Source organism: Charadrius vociferus, unplaced genomic scaffold (genome assembly GCF_000708025.1).
Source record: "Charadrius vociferus isolate BGI_N301 unplaced genomic scaffold, ASM70802v2 scaffold185, whole genome shotgun sequence".
In the NCBI taxonomy this organism is placed as follows: Eukaryota; Metazoa; Chordata; class Aves; order Charadriiformes; family Charadriidae; genus Charadrius; species Charadrius vociferus.
Genome location: NW_009648955.1, coordinates 3,645,980 through 3,667,409, shown reverse-complemented (window position 1 = coordinate 3,667,409; position 21,430 = coordinate 3,645,980). Strand labels below are relative to the sequence as shown.

The window sequence follows — 21,430 nt, the reverse complement described above, 5'->3', positions numbered from 1 at the left end:
CCTTTGCCGGCAGCCGCCCCCGCTCCGCGCAGAGGTTGTCGGTGCGGCAACGCGGTGGAGCAACATCTGGAGGGGGTTTGGGGATGGGGATGGGGGAAAGCGCCTCTCGGTTCACCTCCCCACGGGTCCGGTTGAGGCTGAGGGACACCCTCCACACACACACTCTCTCCGGTCGGGAAGATCCGCGCTCCCCTCCCCGGTTCATCTGTCTTCCTCTCCCGTTCTCCCCGCAGGCGGCTGCGAGGAGGATGGTTTCCCGGCGTCTTCCCCACCCGCTTCCCCGGGAGTTTCCCCGAAAGATTCAAGGCCCGGGTCGCCTCTGCCCACGCCGCGGGTGGACCTGCAAGGAGCCGAGCTGTGGAAACGCTTCCACGAGATCGGCACCGAGATGATCATCACCAAGGCGGGGAGGTAACGGGCACCGGCGGGACCGCCACCCGGGGCTCTGGGTCACGGAGCGGGCGGGCACATCAAAAAAACTGGGTGTTGGGGGGGTGTGGGGTAAATCCAAACCCCCAGATTTACGAGGCAGGTAGATGGCGATAATTTTAGCCGGGCACGGGAGCGTGTGGGTTTCCTGTTCATTAGGGCGAAGGGTCTGCGAGAGCCGCGTCCTTCTGAGACGGGGAGGGGGACGACTTTTCCCCTCTTTTTCCCCGTGGATACACATGGTAAAAACCTGGGTAGTATAAAAGTATCCGAACTTATTAGAAATTACAAAAACATATTTTATTGAATCCATATGCTGCCTTCTACGTTTTCAGAGAGGCTTTATTAATGATTGAAACGCAGTCTTGAACAGCACAAAGCAACATTTGTCTTAAGAGAGTCCAGTCTGGGAATTTCTGTTTTATCTTACAGGTGCACTGAAATAAAAGCGAAAACTAGTTAACCGCAGTCAGGTTTACCCTCGTGCTTATTCAGAAATAACGGAGATAGGACTTTTTCTTTCCAGTAACGACTTTTAATTGATTTATATATATATTTTAGAACAGCAGCAAACACTGAATAAATGGAATGGCTTTCAGGTTTATAACATACAGAAAAGTACCCTTCATTAGCTTGCAGGCAGCTCGTCACTTTTTCGTTTCTTTTTTTTTTTTTTTTTTTTTTTTCTTTTGGCTTCAGGAATGAACTTTCTTGATAAAAGGCATGCCAAACGTGAGCTAAGAAATACACTTTTATGTTAAAACCACCGCATCGGTTAATTACTCCGTTTCCTCTGCAGAAGGAGCTAAATCGTGAACGTATTTCTTTTTCTTTTTTTTTTTTTTTTTTAGAAATTACCCCGTAGATTCGTTTCTGCTTTTAATAAAGAAGTTTTACTATACCTTTCAAAGACAGAGTAGCTCTTGCACTTCACCTTTAGTAAGCTGCAGACAGGAAGTCCCGTCTCAATAAAGACCATATTGTTGGGTTACAGCATGGCACGTTGGCTTTTATAACTGCATCCTTGCAGTGTTATAATTGTATCGCCGTGGATTTAGCTTTCTAATTTGCTGCTACAGAAATGAGGCACCATTTGCTGCTGTCAGTCGAAACCTCAGTGGCAATTTGCATTTCTGTAAGTATGGGTCTTCCTGGGCACGGAGGTGGTATTTGTACATCCCCAGAAATACATTTCTAGCTGGTATCTCAAACGGGCTTTAAAATGCGTGTCCTGCTAAAGTGAAGTCTCAAACCCAAATGATTTACTGTCTAACAATAAAGTCGAAATGATGTGGTAATAGCTGTACTCCCAAAGCGTATCCCAAAACATACGAAGCATTGTTCGAGTAAATGCACTTTAGAAATCTGTTTTGACATATCGAATGGGCCATTTCATGGCTATGTAACTATAATCGTCCAAAAGGACTCTGTAGGCTAAAAGGAAGAACGAGAAAAATCCCACGAACCGGTTACTTTTCCTAAACAACCATTCCCGAGTCTGTTTCATATTAAAAATGACCTCTCTCTTTCCATGTTCAGGCGGATGTTTCCCGCGATGAGGGTGAAGATCTCAGGTTTAGACCCACATCAGCAGTATTATATTGCTATGGATATTGTGCCAGTGGATAACAAAAGATACAGGTATGGTGACTTTAAGGCAAAAACCATTCTATGCAAGCCATGGGGAGCTTGCCTATTGGAAGAAAACATTAACACTATATAAATTAGCTGAAGGTCGTGTTTAACTCTTCTTCAGATTCCTGTTTTCATCCCAGTGCATTTACAGAAAACATAAGTTGTGCCAAGTATGCAAAACCAACTAAAGTTTCTGTTGAAGCTCTTTATACGTTTGCCTTATGTTGTGTATGCGCTGTGGGCAGATGCTCAGGTTTTGGCTTTCAGCGAGTGGAGTTCTAGTGCGGTTAGGAAATCTTACCACTCTTTATTCCTCATCATGTCGGTGGGAAGTGCTTCCTATTAGCAAATAAATATGAAAATGCACATTTTTCTACTGCTAAATGACATTAACATTAATTAATAACATTAATAGCATTCATGTCTGACTTAGTGGCATATAAGCTTTCTTGGTCATGCTTCAAATTGATTATATCATTTAATTTAAACGCTGATTATCGCTCAGATATTTGGTTGCTGAGATTCACAAAGGGTAATGTTTCTAATCCCTGTTTGTGAAAGAATTAATGGCATGATTGTCTGAAGAATAATGCGAGGAACAAAAGTAGCTGTTCTTTGAGTACGTAAGAGTAGAAATTATGTGCTGAAACTCTGTTTTGAGGGCAGTTGTGTTTCGAGGGAGCCAGTTGGACTCTGCTGCAACCACTGGTCCTCAAGAAATGTTTTGCGGGATCGGGCCCGCAGCAGTTATTATTGTGAGTTGTAGACGTTTTGTAGGTCTTGCTTTACAGATGCGATCCCATGCTCCATAGTAGCCAGGAGGAGCCTGGCCAAGTAGTTCAGTGGAGGCAGGATCAGGTCCTTACCAATTGCTGGTTTGACTGTTTCAACCCTATACTTACTATAATGCAGGGAAAACCGCTGCAGATTTAATTGTAGAACTAGGAATATTTCAGAGTAAGAGTAAAAGGTTGGTTCTGAATCCCTTCCTAAGCAAACACTGCCCTGTGGATTTTTGTGTGTCCTTACCTAATTGACTGCAGTTTCGTCCTTTTCTCATGCGGTGTGTAAGACATTTCTTAGGACCATTTTCGATCTCGTGTTTTTCAACAAGGTGCAGATATCAGTCTTGAGGATGTCCAGTACATCCACTTAGGGGAGGCTTTTCTGACTGTATCGTAGAGAAAAAAATGCTTTTTTCTTTGGACCAGTGCAGCGCAGTTCAAATGAAAGCCCTTTTCTTGCTTTGTGTTGCACATGTGTGCTTAGCAATCTAAGCACATCATTCCTAGAAGGTCTGAGCAATTCCTTAATTCATAGAACAAGCAAGGTAATTATTCCAAATGGAATGAAAATGTTAATATTAAAAATTAAAAACAGTTGTATTGAACACGAGTTGTTTAAACCTCATTTCTTTTAAAATAAATGCAGTCACAATGAGCTGCGCTGTCTGTCCAGCGTGATACGTGGTGCCCAGATAACTGAAGTAACTTAACAAAAGTTGTATGAAGGGCAGTATTTTTTAAGTTGGCAAAATCAGTTTTCTGTAATCTTGTACTAGTACCATGCCTTTAACCTTCCCGCTAAATATTAATGTTTCATGTGTTTTACTTGATTCCACTTTTCATTCTTTGCTGTGCAATCTGATTCTTTTATTTTTTATTTTTAATTGTGGACTGGTATTTTAACTTTGGCTATTCATGTGGCTTTACAAACTGTCTTGCTGGTCTTCAGGTTTGAAAGATACAACAGCAGTGGCATGTGGACCCTACTCTTTAGCTGTCATAGCAGATAGCAAAACTAAATGGAAATGCAGAAAATTACAGCTAGGTCTATATTTGTAGCAAAATTGGACCTTGCTGGAAATACTTGGAAGCTGAAGCTGTTGATCAAGCTATTTTATGTGTGTTTATGACTTTTTTTTACTTTTGTCGGGAAAGCATGTATTTAGTATACACCAACAAATATAAAATAAATGAAAAATGTTATAACAGTTGACTGTGTGATCTGGGGTTGAGAATTTGTCTCCAGGAGAGAGTTTCACCACCATTCTGGGTCTTACTTTTACAGCTTGATAGGAATTGTACGGAGCGATGCATGTATTGGATCATTTTGTTTTCATTTCCAATTATGCTGTTTGTCTTTTTTAGTAAGAAACTGAACTGTACCAACAAATGACTTTATGACGTCTTTCTTGTTTTTATTAAAAAATGTAGCTGAATTACTGGAATTTTACTATACTTGGAAAAAACACCTTGAAGTTTTTAATTGGTGCTTTTTAAATTGCCCTGTGAAGTGTTTGCCTTCAAAATAAGTTTTCTACCAAAGCAGGCACTATTTTTATTAGAAAATGACTTTGTCAGCATTGGCCTATCAAATGAAATATGGGCTGTGTTTTTTTCATTTTTAAGCCTTTCTGCAATACTATTCAAGAAAATTAATATGGTCTTGCAGAAATAGCAAGAGCATAGTTTGACATAGTTTCATTATTTTCCCCAATCATAATGTTCTTTCCCTTCAATAGCTTTATTTATAGACTCTTATATTAGGCTCAACATGTTAAACCTTCCAAATATGGAATTACCACTCGATTTGATAAATGAGGGACTAGATTCTTCCCTGTTTGCTGATGCCTATTCAGAGCGGAGCTGTAGCAATCAATGAACTGACACCAGCTTAAAGCTCAGTGTGGAGCCTGGTGTTAAGGCTGTTACTGATTTTAAGACGACTAAGGTCAGATCAGAGCCTTACTTTTGCAGATACCAGAACTATGTTTTGAACCTAAAAACTCCCCACTTTTATTTATTGTCCTTTCATATCATGTTAACTGGTGAGTTCTTGCTGTATGTATGGGCCCTAATTTGTTAGTACTGAAAGGGTCTGATAAATTATTTCGGGTTTTGTGGTTATAGGTGTTTGTTTTCTTTTTATAGGTATGTTTATCATAGCTCCAAGTGGATGGTGGCTGGTAACGCTGACTCCCCGGTGCCGCCTCGTGTTTATATTCACCCCGATTCACCCGCCTCTGGGGAGACGTGGATGAGACAAGTGATCAGCTTCGACAAACTGAAGCTTACCAATAATGAGCTGGACGATCAAGGGCATGTGAGTACTCACTCTTCTGCAGTATTATATGTAGGCACATTGCTCAGCCCCGAAAGACTCTGACGTACAGCTCCAGGGTGCCAGAAATAGGCTTGACTTTTCAAAGCTGTTTTGGAACTTTACCGTCCAGATCTAAAATCTGCTTACTTTCTGCTCCGATAATTAACTGCTTATTAGAGCCTGCTGTTTTACTCCCCCCTCAAAAACAGAACCCCTTCTGCAAAGTAAGACTTTACAAGGCTAAATTGCCTAGTACGAAGGGGCAGAATTGCTCTCATGTTTTCCCACCGAGCGTGTTACTCGCAACTTCTGCGCCGATCAAAAAGGAGGCTTAAATTCACAAGTGGCTAGAAGAAACATTAATAGCATGTAATAACTTCATGTGAATAAAAATTCACTTAACTATTTTCTTAACCTAAACATTTGTGTGAAATCCCATGAGGTGTTAATAATTGCAGTCAAAAACGAACAACATGGGAGCTGGGTTTGCTCCGATAATGATTTATTACATACCTTATGAAGCAAGACCCTTTCACAGCTGAGGCTCATTACTTCTGAAAAAACTGGCGAAGACGTATGCAGTATGAGTGTTCTGTTTGCAAGTTCTAAATTGTTTAGTTATGACATTATCTAATGTGACAAAATGTGTTATGTTAATATTTCCTTTTCTCTTCAAAACTGTTGAAACATGACAGATGTAAGCCAGTATCTTTCCAGCAATCCCTAAAATAGTTTTACTTGTCACCTTAGGAAATAATTAAAAAATAAGAATTGTTTTTAGTCAGGGTGAAGTCTTTAATTTTGCAAAATCCCGTAATAAATGGCAAATGTTGGCTTCCTTTCAGAAGGAGCATCGAGTTCCAAGTGGTAGAGCTTTAAGATGTTGGAGGCAAGTTTTGAGACAGGATGTGGATTCCATTGTCCTTAGCGTAGCCCAATTTATTAACCAGGATACTTTCTCCTTCATGGAAGGGAGTGAAAGAAAATGTACCTGGCACAGAGTACAAAAATACTAACATCCATCTTTCAGTATAGTTGTAACTCTGTGACATTGAGCCAGGTATTTTGTCAATACATACTCCAAGTTTAAGTACGAGATTTTTTTTTTCCTCCGTTTGTGTTTGCAAAGATTAACGTGAGACTCTGGTCAAATTGTGCAGGAGCTACAACTTTTATGTTATAGAGGCAAAAAAACCCTCCCTTTCTTATAATAATGTTTGTAATTTTATTGCACTTTTCCTTAAAAAGAATGTGGGGGTATTCACATCTCCAAAATTAGCAGTGCTTTTCTTTAGGTTTGTAAGAAAGACATTTTACATCGCGTCTTGCCAGAATTAGAGTTACGGGGTCCCATTCGGCAGTGTCCAACTGAGTTAAGGTTAGGTACGCGTTGTTCCCTTAGTTTCTCCAGTACATTTGCGACTCTTCTTGAGTGGGAGTTGCTTTCTCTGAATTCTGCCTCTATTGTAAGGCCTTTAAAAAGGGAAGCAGATGCAAATGGGTAAAATATTGCTTTTCTAACTGCGAGCAGGCAGTGCGGCTGTTTTTTTGTACTCGCTCGGTTCAGAGGGGCGATACGTGGGTGCTGTGGTCCACCCCTGCACTTGCAGTGGCAAACTGTGGTAAAATCTCGGCTATGTAGAGAATTGTGTTACCGTATTTTTCCATCCTAGATCTTAGCTTTGCTTTTAGTCTGAACTGAAACCTGTGTAGTGTACGCAGCACACCATTATTCGTAATGTGGGGGGATATAAATTTTCTGGTCTTTAGTTAAGTGTTTCGATTTGGAAACTAGTGAAGCGAAGCCTTAGTACAGTGATTTGAGACACATTGAACTGATTCAGAGCTATGGCAGTACCCCTCCTCCCCAAAATGGAAATTTAAGTATTAAAATAAAAGGACAAAAGAAGGATGACTGTAAAATAATTTCATATTTCTCAAATCTGGGAAATTGCAAACATGTCATTCATAATTACCAGAAAAGGCAAAAGCAGAAAGCAGAAAAGTGTCTCTTCCAATGGGTACATTTTTTCTTTTAAAGCTATGGTAGTGTGGAATGCTGTATTGAAAAAGCTATGTAGCCTCTGAATGCCTCCAGCAATAATGGAAAACGAATAATCATATTTTGTGATGAATATAAAAAACAATTGTTTCTCATAAGCAGGAAGGAACCATTTTTCTCAAGAGGGTACCAGGGGAGGGATGGGGGATTAGAAGAGCTAGGGGTCAAGACTGTACTGTCCCTCAAATATTTGTTTTACATCAAGTGTTCTGACTCTCCCACCCCTGTACAGGAGATTGGGTATATTTTAGATTATTAGAAAGTTGGGGTTTTTTTTCCCTACTGCTAAGGCAGAATGGCTCAGAGAAATCTCAGTGGTGTCTCTATGCTCTGCCATCATTCCTCCAGTAGTTCAAGCAGTGTGGGGCTTTAGCTGTTGTTCTTTGGGTATGCTTTCCACGCTGTCTGGTTCTGGGGCTTTAATCCTTGTCAAAACTGTGCCTCTATTCTAACCGCGCTCCTCAGAGGTATCGCCTTTTGCAGAGCTTTTGTGTTAAAACCCCAGAGCTGGGTTTTGATCCAGCAGGCACTGAGGTAGGGAGCTTACATGAGACCAAGCCAGAGCCCGTTTACCTGTTCCAGAGTGTTACCTCTCAGAATCAGTGAGAAAAGTGCCCCATGTTCATGGGGATGGAGACAATATTTGCAAACAGAGGCTAAGGTAGTATTCCTGTACAGTATTTATGTTGTGGTATCAGTTCATGGGAGCCAGCTCCCCTCGCATTGCCCTGGCTTGGGATTAGTTCCTTGTGGAAGGAGATCAGCCATCACTAAGATGACTTGCTTCACTGCTCAAATGCTTTCCGGGCTCCTTGCTGCCTGCTGCTATTTTCATCAGTATTTTGAGTGGGAATTTGTGACAACGTAATTTTATAGCGCTGTTCCGTGGAGAGATTTTGAAGTACATCTGCACGTAGGACACTCCTCTCTGATACACGGGTTCCACTTGTAGGCTGAGGAGATCAAGCAAAATTTGTAAGAGTACGTTTGCCTTGTGTATTTTTGACCTCAAAAGGGAGTCCCAGGGTGGATTCCGTGCGTCGGAAAGACTGTGCGCTTATAGAGGCATTAAGGCCCGATGGCATCATTTGAGACACATACTGTGGCGTTTGTGTCTTTCATCCGAGTTGTGACGGTAAAGAAAAGTAAACCTGCGTTTTGCAGTTGACACTGAGAAGTGCGTGGTCTGGGCGCTCTTTGTTAATGCCTCTCATCCCTCTCCATCTGTGGAGTAAGTGCTGTATTGTCAAAGCAGTCTCTCCCTCCGGCTGGTTAGAGCTGGCTGATTTTGCTATGTTGGTGCAGTTTTTAATCTGAATTTCAGTAGAGGGGGAAAAGTCAATATTTTTGATGCTATTTTCCATGCTTTTCAACTGAGCATTTTTTGATGCAGAGAAACATCTTTTAACTTTTAGTGAAAATGAGGCTGTTAGCGTGTTAATTGTTCCTTGGTGGTTGTTTTTTTTTTTTTTTTTTTTCCCCCTCCATTTGAAAGTGGGGTGAGGCTGGAAGCAGAGGCGGACTGTTACTCTGCCCAGACTTGGCTCCAAGTAGCAAGCTCTGCTTACAGTCAATGGGTAGTTATATGTTCTTGTCACAATGAAAAGCTGGGAAACATCAGCATTTGCACTTGCAGTTTTTGTCTTTGTGGAGAGGGAGTCCGTGCTCCTCGGCCCCACACGCTTCCCTGACCGCAGAAAGCCTGAATACATGGGCTTTGTAGGGAGGACAAAGGAGGATTTTTGGTGAAAACAGCATCAAGGTGAGCACCCATCAGGGTGGGGGGGTGGCTGTGTAATCTGTGCACCGCTGAGCCGCTGGGGGATCGGCATCTCCCCCATGAAAAGAGCATCAGGCTCTCACGTGTGCTGGCTGCAGTTGTGCCACGGTGGTGCCCAAGCCCAGAGTCACCTCCGAGACCTCATCACAGCAGCATCTCTCAAAAGCCGTATTGCGTATTATATACCATAATCCCGAAGGTAATCCCAGTTTTGTGGGTCCGCGGATGCCTTGGCCACCTTAGCTCTGCCAGGCTGTCGCCTTGCCCCACTGCCTACCTGCGGGCTCCCTGCTGCGGCATCTTCTCTCTGATAATGATGTCTTCACAGCTGCAGTGGCCAAAGTGTAATTTTACATTTGGCGGGAGAGGTTTATTCCCCCCACAAAGTGTTTTTCTGGTCGGGCCCTGTGAGGGTTTTGTAGAGAGAGGCAGGCTTTCAGACTGTGGGTTGAAAGCAATGTCAGTTCATGCTTGGCATTTGGTGGGGTTTGTTCTGGTTGGGGCTTTTTATTGTTGGCTTTCAAGGGTACAAAAGGAAAGTTGCTGGTTCTGCAGATAAACTGTTGGATCCCATTTGTGCTGTTGAATGTGCAAGCAATGAGAAATGAAAAGCAGGAATCTCTTTTTCCTTAGCTTTTTCACCACAGTAACTTTAGGTGATGCTTAGAATAATAGAACTACATGACTTTCAGAGTGGCTATTGCATTTCCCTTTCTTTTATGTCCTATCTACATAGTATTGTTCTTTAATTCACCAGGGCTCTGCAGTTATGTATTATTTATTCAGAATTCAGAGTCCTGATCATTAACAAAGATACTGTTGTACAAGGCATGGTACAAAACCAGGGAAAAAAAAAAACCCTGCTGCTACGTATTCGTTAATTGTCTAACAGTGTGTCAGCACCGGAAACCTCAGTATAGCACAGAGCCAAGCCAGGTTGCTCCTAAGAGATGACAAAGATTGGTTTAGCTGAAACAGCCACCCAGATCAGGAGCGGGAGATGGTCACCTCCATGCTGCTGTGACTTCACTTGTCCTGATATGTGAGCAGAGCTTTTTGTACTGCCTGGGTTGTCATTGCATACGGTCAAGTCCACCATGTAGGCGAGTGGTACTTTGCGTTGCAGAGCTGATGGGGTGAAGTAATCAGGGTGGGAGCAGAATGGGACACTCTCAGTGGCACCCAGGCAAACAGCAAGACACCGAATAGTGATGGGTTTGAACAGTGGAACAGAGCTTTCCTTGATCATTTATTTTTCTGTTGCACCAGCATCTCCCCTGGTATCACTGGGTGTTCACAGGAAAACAGGGTCAGGAATGTGCTGTCCTCTCGGCATTTTCATTTTGTATATCTTTGCCAGCAGAAAACCGAAAGGAGTGTTGTAAAAGAGAATACACATTTGTATGATAAAAATCACGCTCTGTGCAAGATTTCAGAAACTGGGAAAAGGCTTCATATGAGGACATCCATTGGGCACTCCCTGAGCCAATTAATTGGAGCCTGTGATATCATTGTCAAAACCTTACTTACAGGCTAATAAAACCCCTGATTATCCAGAAACTTGGCTTATCCGAGGGTCATGTCATCTGGCTAGGACTAAGTGTATTAAACTAGCCAAACTCTAGTTTATCCAAATGAATGCAATGTCCTCTATGTCATTTGGATGAATGAACTTCCACCGTGTCTGGCGTAGGGGCTCTGTCAGGTGCCTCAACACATGCATGTTCTGAGCCTACTCGAGGAGCAGGAAATTAAAAAGCTTCCCCTGAATGTTGATTAGGGGTTCCACAGGCCAATAGCCATAGGACTATTTATTTATTGAGTTACTAATTTCTTAGGCCTTCCAACAATAATAGTTGAGCTTCCAATTATTTTTTTTTTCTTGAAATCTTCTATTTTAGTAGTGGTTAGCTGAAGTGGAGTAAACTGGAGAAATAATTCTGTATTTTAAGCCTCCTCTAAAATTTGGGAACTATATAAAGAGGTATTTTTGTGTTTAATTTTATGCATTATGGGTTCATATACTTCTCGTTTATCCTTTATTCTTAATTGAGCTTTTGTATGCTGGGAGGGGTTTGTGTATTGCTTGTATTGTGTATATGTGTATTATAAATCCAGGGTTATTAAAACTTTAGAGTTTTGGATTTTGGTATTATTTTACTCTAAGTTTCTGCTCGTTCAGAGTGTGAGAGTCCCAGCTTGCGTTCAAAATAAGATATGTTTCCAGCTTTTGGGATATCGGGAAGAAAATTGCTCCAAGCATATTCTGAAGGCAAATGCTGCTGCTGTTAATCCTGTTAGATCAAATCCAGGCTCCAGCAGAAAAAAAGTGACAAAACTTTCCTAATTCTAGGGGGACAAGGACTTCTCTCCTGATATTTTTTTCTTTTTTTGAGACAGTCTCAATTGAGCCAGTCTCTGAATTTGGAGCTCCTGAGTCGTAATTTTTAAATGCTTAGGGTTGGCAATAACATAAACGCACAGGGATTAGCCTACTGTAATAAGAACCTTCAGAGGTTAAAGAAAACATTTGCTTTCCAGTAAGTGGCATGGTAAACACATACCATAATCTGTTCCAAAAAGCTATTAGTCCTGAAACAGCAGGGTGTCCTTTCTAATAAATGTTATCTTTTTCCTTTCATGACTGCATAGATTATCCTTCACTCCATGCATAAATATCAGCCTCGTGTCCACGTCATCCGAAAGGACTGTGGAGATGATCTGTCCCCTGTCAAGCCTATCCCTTCAGGAGAAGGGGTGAAAGCCTTCTCCTTTCCAGAGACAGTTTTCACTACTGTCACAGCGTACCAAAATCAACAGGTAACGTCAGCTTTCTGCTTGGCACTTTACAGGTTTTTCAGACTAGACACGGTAGTAAGAGATAGGAGAAAATCGGATACTTTTATTATGCCACTTATTAAAAAGCATTTTCTAAACCCTTTTCGTACAACAAGCAACTTTCACTAGTAGTATTGCAGCAGTATCTCTATAGCTGAGACTTCAGGCCACGTGGGCCAGACACTGTGTGTAAAAGGTCATTCTTATTATGGAGATCACACAGTCTAATTATCATAATTAACGGTGTCTTAATTATAAGTACAGCATTGAAGCACAAAGCAAAGAGCAGGCTAATTTTTAAAGTTGTTTTTGTACCTTTAAAGTGTAGATAAATGTCTGGATAGAATTTTTGAAGCGCTTTTGGTCCTGACTCCAGTGATTTCAAGACTCCCAGGACCTTAATGGAGAAGCTGAGGTCTGAAGAAAGTTGCAGTCATTTTCATTAACTGCATTCAACGTATATTATTGACTGCAATTTATCTGGGTCCACACAGATTCAAAGTCAAAAGTAAACTGCAGGTTGCGTGACTCCAGTGTTTGGCTCTTGTTACCACTTGCTTAAGTATTAAACATAGTGACATCGTAGTTAGTGTTGTGACATTTTATTAATTCCACGTTTAGTTATTGCAGCTGTATGTTGGGAAATTACATATGCCTTGCCATCTTTGCAAAGAGAAGAGCAGGAGAGACATATAAATACTGAAATAGAATTATTGGGTGCCCATCCTATTCATTTAAATAAATTACAAAGATTTTTTTTTTTGGGGGGGGGGTTGCTGTTTTTTTTATGGAGGATAATAGCCTGGGGATAATCTCTCTTTTCATGTTTCCTTCTTGACCCATACAGAAATAAAATTTAATTTAAATTTTATTGCAGTTAGGCAGTATACTCTCTTAGGTGAAGAATGACATTTGCCAGAAGATTTTTCTCAAGAATTCCAACCTGCCATTTGGTAGCATTAAATACCTATTAGCTTCTCTGGGGATTTGCAAAAATAATGATCAGAAGGCTGGCCCTTATTTTGCTGCGTTTCAGGACAGCCATCTTAAACCATGCAGCTATGAAGATGTTTCTACTCCACTGTCAGCTTAATTCTGTCAGGATAGTCATTTTGAGTGTTGCTTAGCTGAATTTGTGGGTAATTGCTTTAATCCTCTTCACAGATAACTCGTCTGAAGATTGATAGGAATCCGTTCGCCAAAGGGTTTAGAGATTCGGGACGTAACAGGTATGTGTTGGGGAAGGAGGTGGGCTTGTTACTGCTGACAGAATCGGTTTGTGAAGGCTGGTACGGGGAAATACCTCTATTTACAGACAAATTAGTCTGGGGACACAGACTCCCTGAGGGAGCACTTAGGTTTCCCAGTAATGTTCTCTGTGGTGGGCTCCCATTCCTACTCCTCTGACCATCTAGGTCAGGAACGGGTTGGCACATGGCTTGACTCGTGTACTCAAGTTTCCTTTCGGTGAAAACGGCGGCATACCATGAAGGCTGCAAATGGCATTAATGCATACTCAGGTCTGTGATTTCAGGCTGCTCCTGAAATCTCCTCTTTCTCCTGGCTAGAGACACAAATTGCAGGTACCAACGTCAAACTGCAAGCCCAGGCTTTCTTGCAGCTAAGTGGCGTTTAGTATGGATGAATAGCTTGTTGTTTTCACTTAAAGGGGAGAAACTAAGTCACCTCTTGCAGTAACCTTATGTTTAGTACACTTGCCTAGGAGATGGGAGACCAGTGTTCAAGTGTCTTTTTAGCCTAAAGAGTTTTAAATCTGCTTCCTAGGTGAATGCCTTTCCTACTAGGCTATAGATGACCTTGAAACGAGCCTGGTTTCCACCTCCTCTGTTGCGGTTGGACTGATTAATTGCTTGTTCTGTCTTGATCCATTAATCTTTCAAAATAGCAATGGGGAATCTGAGTAGTGCAAAGTGGAGACTTGGGTCTAGTCCCTGCTGCCAACACTGGTGAGGTATTTTATCCAAAGACTTTTTAATGCAAAATACTTAAGCCTGTTATGAATTGTATGTTAAACCATTTCAGCTAAAAAAAGCAGCATTTAATTGTGGTGCATAGTATACATCAGTTCCAGTGACCACATTGCGTTTGGTGTCTACAGCTGCTATATTTATGACCTAGCCTTGCAGAGAAGGCAGCAGACTGTGCTCGTAGGAATGTTCAGAGAGTATCTGCTGGTAGCTGCTTTATTGAATTTCTCTTTTAACTGAGGCTACAGCACGAAAGCCTGGTTTGTGCTCCCACCTGAGTTACATAAATGCTGAGACTGGATGCAAATGAGAATAGTTTTTAGAAGGTTATGGCAGGGGTGGGGTGTTTGTAAAGATTTACAGGAATTCACCGTACATATCTTTTCAGTTCACATTCTGCATTTGCTGCTCTCTAAGATTTTTATCTTCTAGCAAGAAATAATTGGCCATGCTGTGTCCTGGGGCCTGGAAAGGACGCCCCATGCACCGGCATAAATAGAGTTTTGTCCTCCCTTGCAGCCTTACGGTTTGAAGTTTAAGTGAACAGTAACTTCCAGATAAATGCAGTGACTGAAGAAGCAAAACGTGCTGTGTGTACTTGGGGAAGGAAAAAGTTGCCATACGTGCCCTATTTGACAGCTCCCCATAGGCAGCGTCTCTGCTACACATGCTTCTGGCAGAGCTATAAAATAAGTTCTAAGGAGGGAAGTGTTAAACCCTGACTCCTCTGAAATTTCTGACTTTAAATGGGGTTTGAATTTCTTCCATAATGTCCTACAAAACAAGGAAAGATGCTGTTGAAAACAGAGAGGAGAGGATCATTCGGAAAGCGGTTTTGAACTGGGTTTAGCGTGGCGGGACGGCCCTGCTATTACCCGAGGAGAATATAGGTGCAGCAAGAGAACTGCGTCTGCAACTGTGCAAATCCAGTTGGAGGACTGGGGCTATCCGGAGTGGTATTTTGGTTTGGCTGCCAGGAACAAGTTTGGTTCGGACATTAGAAAAAAAGCAGGATACTCGAATTGAGAGACAATTGTAGTTTACAGAAATGGAAGGGCCAGCCTCTGTATAAATGTTTCAGAACTGGCTGTAGATGAGGTCTGAATGTTTTTACTGTAGTGTTACTCATTACAGAAGAGACCCTGCAAGCTCTTGTCCATTGCAAATTGATGTTGGTTTACTGAAGTCAATATTGCTGTTTTCTTTGATAAGCTCTGTGGTACTGAATAAAAGTGTTTGGGAATGCAGCTCAGATTTTTAATTGTCGAGGAAAATTTCCTTTTTTAAATTTAAAATGCTGTTATGCTCAGTTTATTATTTTACTGTGTTGCTGAACAACAACAACAAGTGAAATTAAATGTTAAGATTTGGTTATCTTTATTGTTCTAGCTAGTGTACTTCTCAGCTAGGCATTTTAGTTTGCCACAAAAGTGTAAAAAAGAAATAAAATAGTGTGGTACCATTACATCCAGCTTTTCACTGGCTTTAATTATTGCAGCTATCTTACTATGCACTGCTGCATACAATAACTGTTTAATTAAAAATATTCCCTTTCAGGTCATTCCTGTTTAGTCCCACAGGCTATTTTACAGAAATCAGTAGCTTCACCTTTTAAAAGCATTCCCTGTGCATTTGCAAAGTGCAACAGAATTTATGTGCTGAGAATAGTTTCATTCTTCAGTTAGGCCCTAAGTTTGACCCTATAAAACCTTTTACTCAGGAAAGGACCAGAATTTCTCCCTTTAAATACTTCAGGAAAAAACATAACTGTTTCGTTAAACAAACTTGGCCATTTGATAGCGTAAATTAGGGTGGTGATAAAATGTGGAAATTGTTCGAAGGCATCTTGTATAAATTATCGCCTTAGCTACACTCCTCCAGGAGGTGGCTTTTATCTCCACTTTAACTAGAAATGAAAATTCACCATTACTGCAGAAAATGAAGGCTATCTTTTTTAGTCCAGGTTCAGCTAATAAATACTTTATAACTGTTTCCTAAAATACATTTGCGACCCTGCTAGAAATGCAATGGGGAAGAAGAATGGTATCAGAATATGTTGCTATCTTCAAATGGGGCTATTTGCATAATTTGAGTTTACAGAGTGCTGCCGCTCAAAGGCAAGCACTTGTATTTGGTGCGTGCCTGATGCTGATGCTTAACAGGCCTTTGGGGCCCAGCAGCCAAAAATAACAGCAAAATTATACCTCTGAGGTACATTATTCATAATATTCTGTCAGAAAACAGATGAGACTTTACCTTCAGGAAATAGAGATTCTTCCAAATACTTTCTTCCACAACTGTGTACCTGGTTATTTCTGTTTTGTCATGGCATCGTTGAAAGAAAATGACAGAAGATTTTTAGTTTCTAAAGGCATTTTGCTCAGCACATAATAACCAAGACACAACATTGCTTTATACATTCTAGTAGTGAAAGAGCCATACACCCATGCCTTGCTCATGTTGTAAGTAAGTGTGATTTTCCAACTCATCAGTAATGACTGGGAATCCTGTTTTGATAGAAGTTGTCACCTTTGTTCCAAACAGAAATAGGAGATCATCCCTCTGGCAGTTAAAGCAGTTGCTGTTAAGGACATGTTGTACTAGGAAAATATTTAACGTCATTTTAATCAAGTCCACCCCTGACCCCCAAATCCCCAAAAAGCCAAAACTGAAATAGAGCACCAGACTTGTGGAACTGGGAAACTCTTTGCATGCTGCCAACCCAGCGACTGCAGATCGCAGTGATCTCATGGATACTAAAAAGCAAAATCAGCTTCAAAATAATCCTGAAATATTACTAATTCCTATATTTTCTGAGGTGAAGTATCCGGAGAAATGTGACAAAATACAACTTGCTTTCATGATGTTGTGTTGGTTTTGTTCTAAATAGAATGGGACTGGAAGCTCTGGTAGAGTCTTATGCCTTCTGGAGACCTTCCCTGAGGACACTTACATTTGAAGATATACCTGGGATACCCAAACAAGGTACCAGACTTCTTTGTGTTCTTTCAAAACAAAAATACATGAAGATAAATCTTTGCCCATCATTCTTTACAAAAATCTAGGTGAGTGTGTCACTTGCAGAGGAAAAGCAACCAACCAACCCCAGTGCGGGCCATCGCCTCTCATCAGAGTTATTCTAAGTTAGAAAACTAACGTTGACTTAACCACTGTGGCAGTAAAAATGTTAGATCCTAAAGACAGATCTGATCTCATGTGGAAGAAGATAGCAGTTATTTAAGAATGGAATAACCTATTTCTTAGTGTTATGCTCTGGTGAGATAGACAAGTCAGAGATCGTTTGTAGATGACTTCTGTTGGACACATCTGAACTCCAATGTAGAAATTACTTGTGTGTTTAAGAGAAAAAAAAGGAATGAGAGAAGAAATGTCCTCTAAGTAATGAATCAACAGTGGCAAGTTTAATTGGGTTTCCGTCTTGGAAAGCCTCTGTGATTCTTAGGGACCTAAAAATTGTCCATTAAAAGTCCCAACAAACTTTAACTGCATCCTAGAGCTTGAAAAAAAAGGACCTGCTTTCCATCTTGTTTTTTCCTGCTCCCCATCTTGTTTTTTCCTGCTCCCCGGTCCATAACTGTTTGGCTTCCACTTTCCTCATCATAGAGGTAGTGCTGTCGGGGGGAGAGGGGTATTTAAATGGCCTGTTTTGACAGAGTGGGGAGTCTTGGTACTTTTCTCTGAGTTCCTTTATTTACAAAGCATCTCTTGGCACATAGAGAACCTCTCATCCATTTCCCAACTAAATCAGACATCTTGCTCCTGATATGTCATATTTCAGACTTTCGTAGTAATACGTTCCAGAGTCATCAAGCATCTTCAGACCAAAAACCCAGAAAATATGGAAATACAGAAAAATAACTTTTATCAAATTCTCCTTGGCTCAGTTCTTTGAAAAATCTTGAGCATCAATACCTGATGATGGCAAGTAAAGAGGAGTTTTTGTGCCAAGTCACAGATATGTTGGATGAGGGCTGGCAAAGTTTTGGGTGGCAGATGGGAGCAGGATACAGTCCTTATAGAGAAGGCCTGTAATGAGAAGCCAGGATCAGACCTGAAACAGTTCGTCAGACTGTGTAAGACTGAAAGGAGACACACTGCTGTATTGCTGTTTGTTTATACTGTACTGTTTGAGCAGGGGAACAGCCACCATGAACTTCCCACTTCCTTTTCTGCTGTTGCCCGAGGTTAAGGAGCCTGTTGATGTTCAGAGGGTGGGATCTGGCACCCTTGCATTCCTACATCCTTCAGTCGTCTGCGCCTTAGACAGTAGGGTAGTTTAGAGACTTGTTGAAAGACCCCATTAGAAATTTGTCCTGATTGTTAATGCTGGAAGTGCCCATCTTCAGATAGCAGAGGTGTTGATGTAGACTGGAAGAAAAATAAGTATGCCTTACACCAGGATTTCTGGAATGTGGCAGTATGTCATGGTGCTTTGTGCCTGTTTTGGCCTGTCAGCAGAGCAAGAAGAAGCAGGCAGAGTTCAATGATAATGTATTTTTCTTTTTACTACCTCACCTGTCATGAAAACCTGTTAACTTGTTGACAGCATGTATCTCTTTGCAGCATCAAACTGTTTGATAGTTAATGTGATTCACAAACAGGAGAGTCTTCCGTGTTAACTGCCTTCTGCCTGAGAGACCGTGAAAGGCCCAAATAAATTTCTCTACGCGCAAATATCTCATGATAGAGATATAATCTCTAAGAAGAGGAAATGTTTCTTACAGCTGTGAAACTTTCAGTCCCAAGAAAAGGCTTCACCTGTAGCCAGCAGCACGTTTTCAGGAGCATTCAGCACTGGTATTTGTCATGTAAAAAGTTGTGATATCAGTAAATGAACGGTTTATGAACAATGTGTTGCAAACCTAAACCTCCACCTACCTGTTCAGGAAATGAAGCAGCCGTGCACAGTAGTCAGCCTACACTTTTCCTGAAGTTGTTCTGAAGTTGTGAACTTTCCTGAAGTTGTTGAACTGTTTGAGCCTCCATGATTTGAGCTAAGGAGCCGGTTCTTTATCTGGTGCTCTGACAGTGAATGAGGCACAGTGCTTGAAATGCTCTCTGAGGTGTAGCAACATATACAATATACATATACAATACAAAATTCATAACTTTGAAGGAGGCTTCCTGTGATGTGGTACCTGCTTGGCTACACCTTAGCTGCCATGCAGCTTGCCTCTTGTGTCAAATAAAGAATAGTTAACCTTTTGTGCAGGAGCTCTGACTATTGACTGATGGGTGCAAAAACATAACTTCCGTTCTCTTTCTTGGACAGGTTGTTTCTTGAAACATATGAATGTGCCACATGCACACATTCCCCTGCACATGTATGCACGTGTCATTTTTTGAATGCATTTGCATTGTGTTTCATGTCAAGGGTTATTATAAGAGATAAAGGTCTTGATCTGTCACCTTGGAAGTCAACCTTTCCCAACGTGCTTCTTACACTGTAATATTCTCTTGCAGGAAATGCAGGTTCCTCTACTTTACTCCAGGGATCTGGCAGCGGAGTGCCATCTACCCACCCTCACCTTTTACCGGGTTCCCCTTGCTCATCTCCAGCCTTCCACCTCAGTCCCAACACTAGCCAGCTCTGTAGCCTTGCTCCAGCTGACTACACAGCTTGTGCCCGCTCAGGCTTGACCCTGAACAGATACAGCACTTCTTTGGCTGAAACCTACAACAGGCTCACAAACCAAACCAGTGAGACGTTTGCACCCCCGAGGACTCCCTCCTATGTCGGTGTGTCAAGTAGCACAACTGTGAATATGTCTATGAGCGGGAATGATGGGGATGCCTTCAGCTGCCCTCAGACTGGCTTATCTATGCAGATTTCAGGGATGTCTCCGCAGCTCCAGTACATCATGCCGTCCCCATCCAGCAATGCCTTTACCACTAATCAAACCCACCAAGGCTCCTACAACACATTTAGACTGCACAGTCCCTGTGCGCTCTATGGATATAACTTTTCCACATCCCCTAAACTGGCTGCCAGTCCTGAGAAAATCGTTTCTTCCCAAGGAAGTTTCTTGGGGTCCTCGCCAAGTGGAACCATGACGGATCGGCAGATGTTGCCCCCTGTGGAAGGAGTGCACTTACTTAGCAGCGGGGGGCAGCAGAATTTCTTTGACTCTAGGACCCTAGGAAGCTTAACACTCTCGTCTTCTCAAGTGTCTGCACATATGGTTTGATGAAGCCTTTAAGTAAAAGTACAGTATGTTTGGTGTCTACAATGTATTTCTTTTGGAATATGAAAGGACACTCGATGTAGCTTGTAAAGTGTGTGTGTATATAATATGAGAGGAAGTTTCACTGAATTTTTGACTTGCTTGTGGCCAGATTATTCTCCTATTTTGAATTACACAGAGTTTGTTGCGGCGCGGACTGCTTTAGTTTTCTGGTATAATACACTTAGTTGTATAACACGTTGGGACATATGCAACAAATTAAGTAAGACTTCCTCCCCTTTCCCCCTCCTCTGCTCTAACCCCTTTAAAGAATGAAATGACACTTGGAGTATTAAACAACACAAACAAGCCCACTTACATTTCCTATAGTACTAGTGAGTTTCTTTAAAACATTCATACAATGATAAGCTGATGCACCAAAGGCATTTTACAAATTTCTTCTCTGTTATAAGGGATATGAAGGGTATTTGGACTTTTAAGTGTTAAGCATCAAGCATCCAGCCTAAAATAGAAGTTTAGCTAATGGATTATTTGCAAAGTAAACTGAAAGATTAGTTTGCCTTCTCATGATATGCTGTTTTTAGCTTATCAACAGAACAGCATTCTTACTCAGATTTATTTTTTTTTTCAGCATTAGTTTAGATTTATGTTTAGGTATTTGAAGACAAATAATGCATATTCAGATTGTGGTGATAGGAGCAATTTAAACCAACAGCAGAAGAAGCGGCATTCCTTGGTATGGAATGAACTTTGGGGTGCTTCATTTTTGTCAAAGGAAGGGCTAGATGCATTTTTTCCTCCGTAAATATCTATAAGACATTTACTGGACAGTAGGATATTCTAATGTATCTTTGTTTTTGTATTTTTACTTTTTTAAAGGAAAAAAAAAGGTGAGCAGGATGAGAAATTCCATTATTGGTTTTACCCTTTTGTGTGTGTGTTGTGTTTTGGGTTTGGTTGTTTTTTTGTTTGTTTGGGTTTTTTTTTTAAGTAAGGGCAAAAAGTCCTCTATCCTCAGTATCTCATAAATACGTCACCTGTAGCAATTAGGCAGATGACCCAGTTTGCCTGGAAGTGCTGGAAGCAGAACTTTGTCGCAGCTGCCTCCCTGTAACATGGTCAAAATGGGACCAGGATTACAATAGGCAAAATTCCTTTAATAGTTTACTTTGAATGCTCCAGCATGACACGTACAGCCTATGTCCCTCCCTCCAGGGAGCCATCTGTCTTCCTCTTACTCCTTTCTGTCATGAGGTTACTGCTGCTCTGTTTCTCAGTCAATGTTTGCCCTGGAACTGGAGAGTTTCCCTTCCTTCCCAGCTCTGTTTTTAACTGGCACTTATAAGAACACAGATCACAACCTGCTCCTGACCAGGCTTCTCCAGAG

General features: G+C 41.4%; 1 protein-coding gene across 1 annotated transcript in view; it reads left to right on the top strand.

The window, feature by feature from the left end:
* TBX18 (T-box 18) overlaps positions 1–20,147 on the top strand; it is a 185,114-nt gene extending 164,967 nt beyond the window's left edge. Inside the window, exons 6-12 of the mRNA XM_009887524.1 lie at positions 234–411; positions 1,969–2,070; positions 4,998–5,169; positions 11,664–11,831; positions 13,014–13,078; positions 16,728–16,822; positions 19,322–20,147. Of these exons, the coding sequence (XP_009885826.1) occupies positions 234–411; positions 1,969–2,070; positions 4,998–5,169; positions 11,664–11,831; positions 13,014–13,078; positions 16,728–16,822; positions 19,322–20,046 (1,505 nt within the window). The 3' untranslated portion in view covers positions 20,047–20,147. The remainder of the gene's footprint in view (positions 1–233; positions 412–1,968; positions 2,071–4,997; positions 5,170–11,663; positions 11,832–13,013; positions 13,079–16,727; positions 16,823–19,321) is intronic.
* Positions 20,148–21,430: the final 1,283 nt, after the last annotated feature.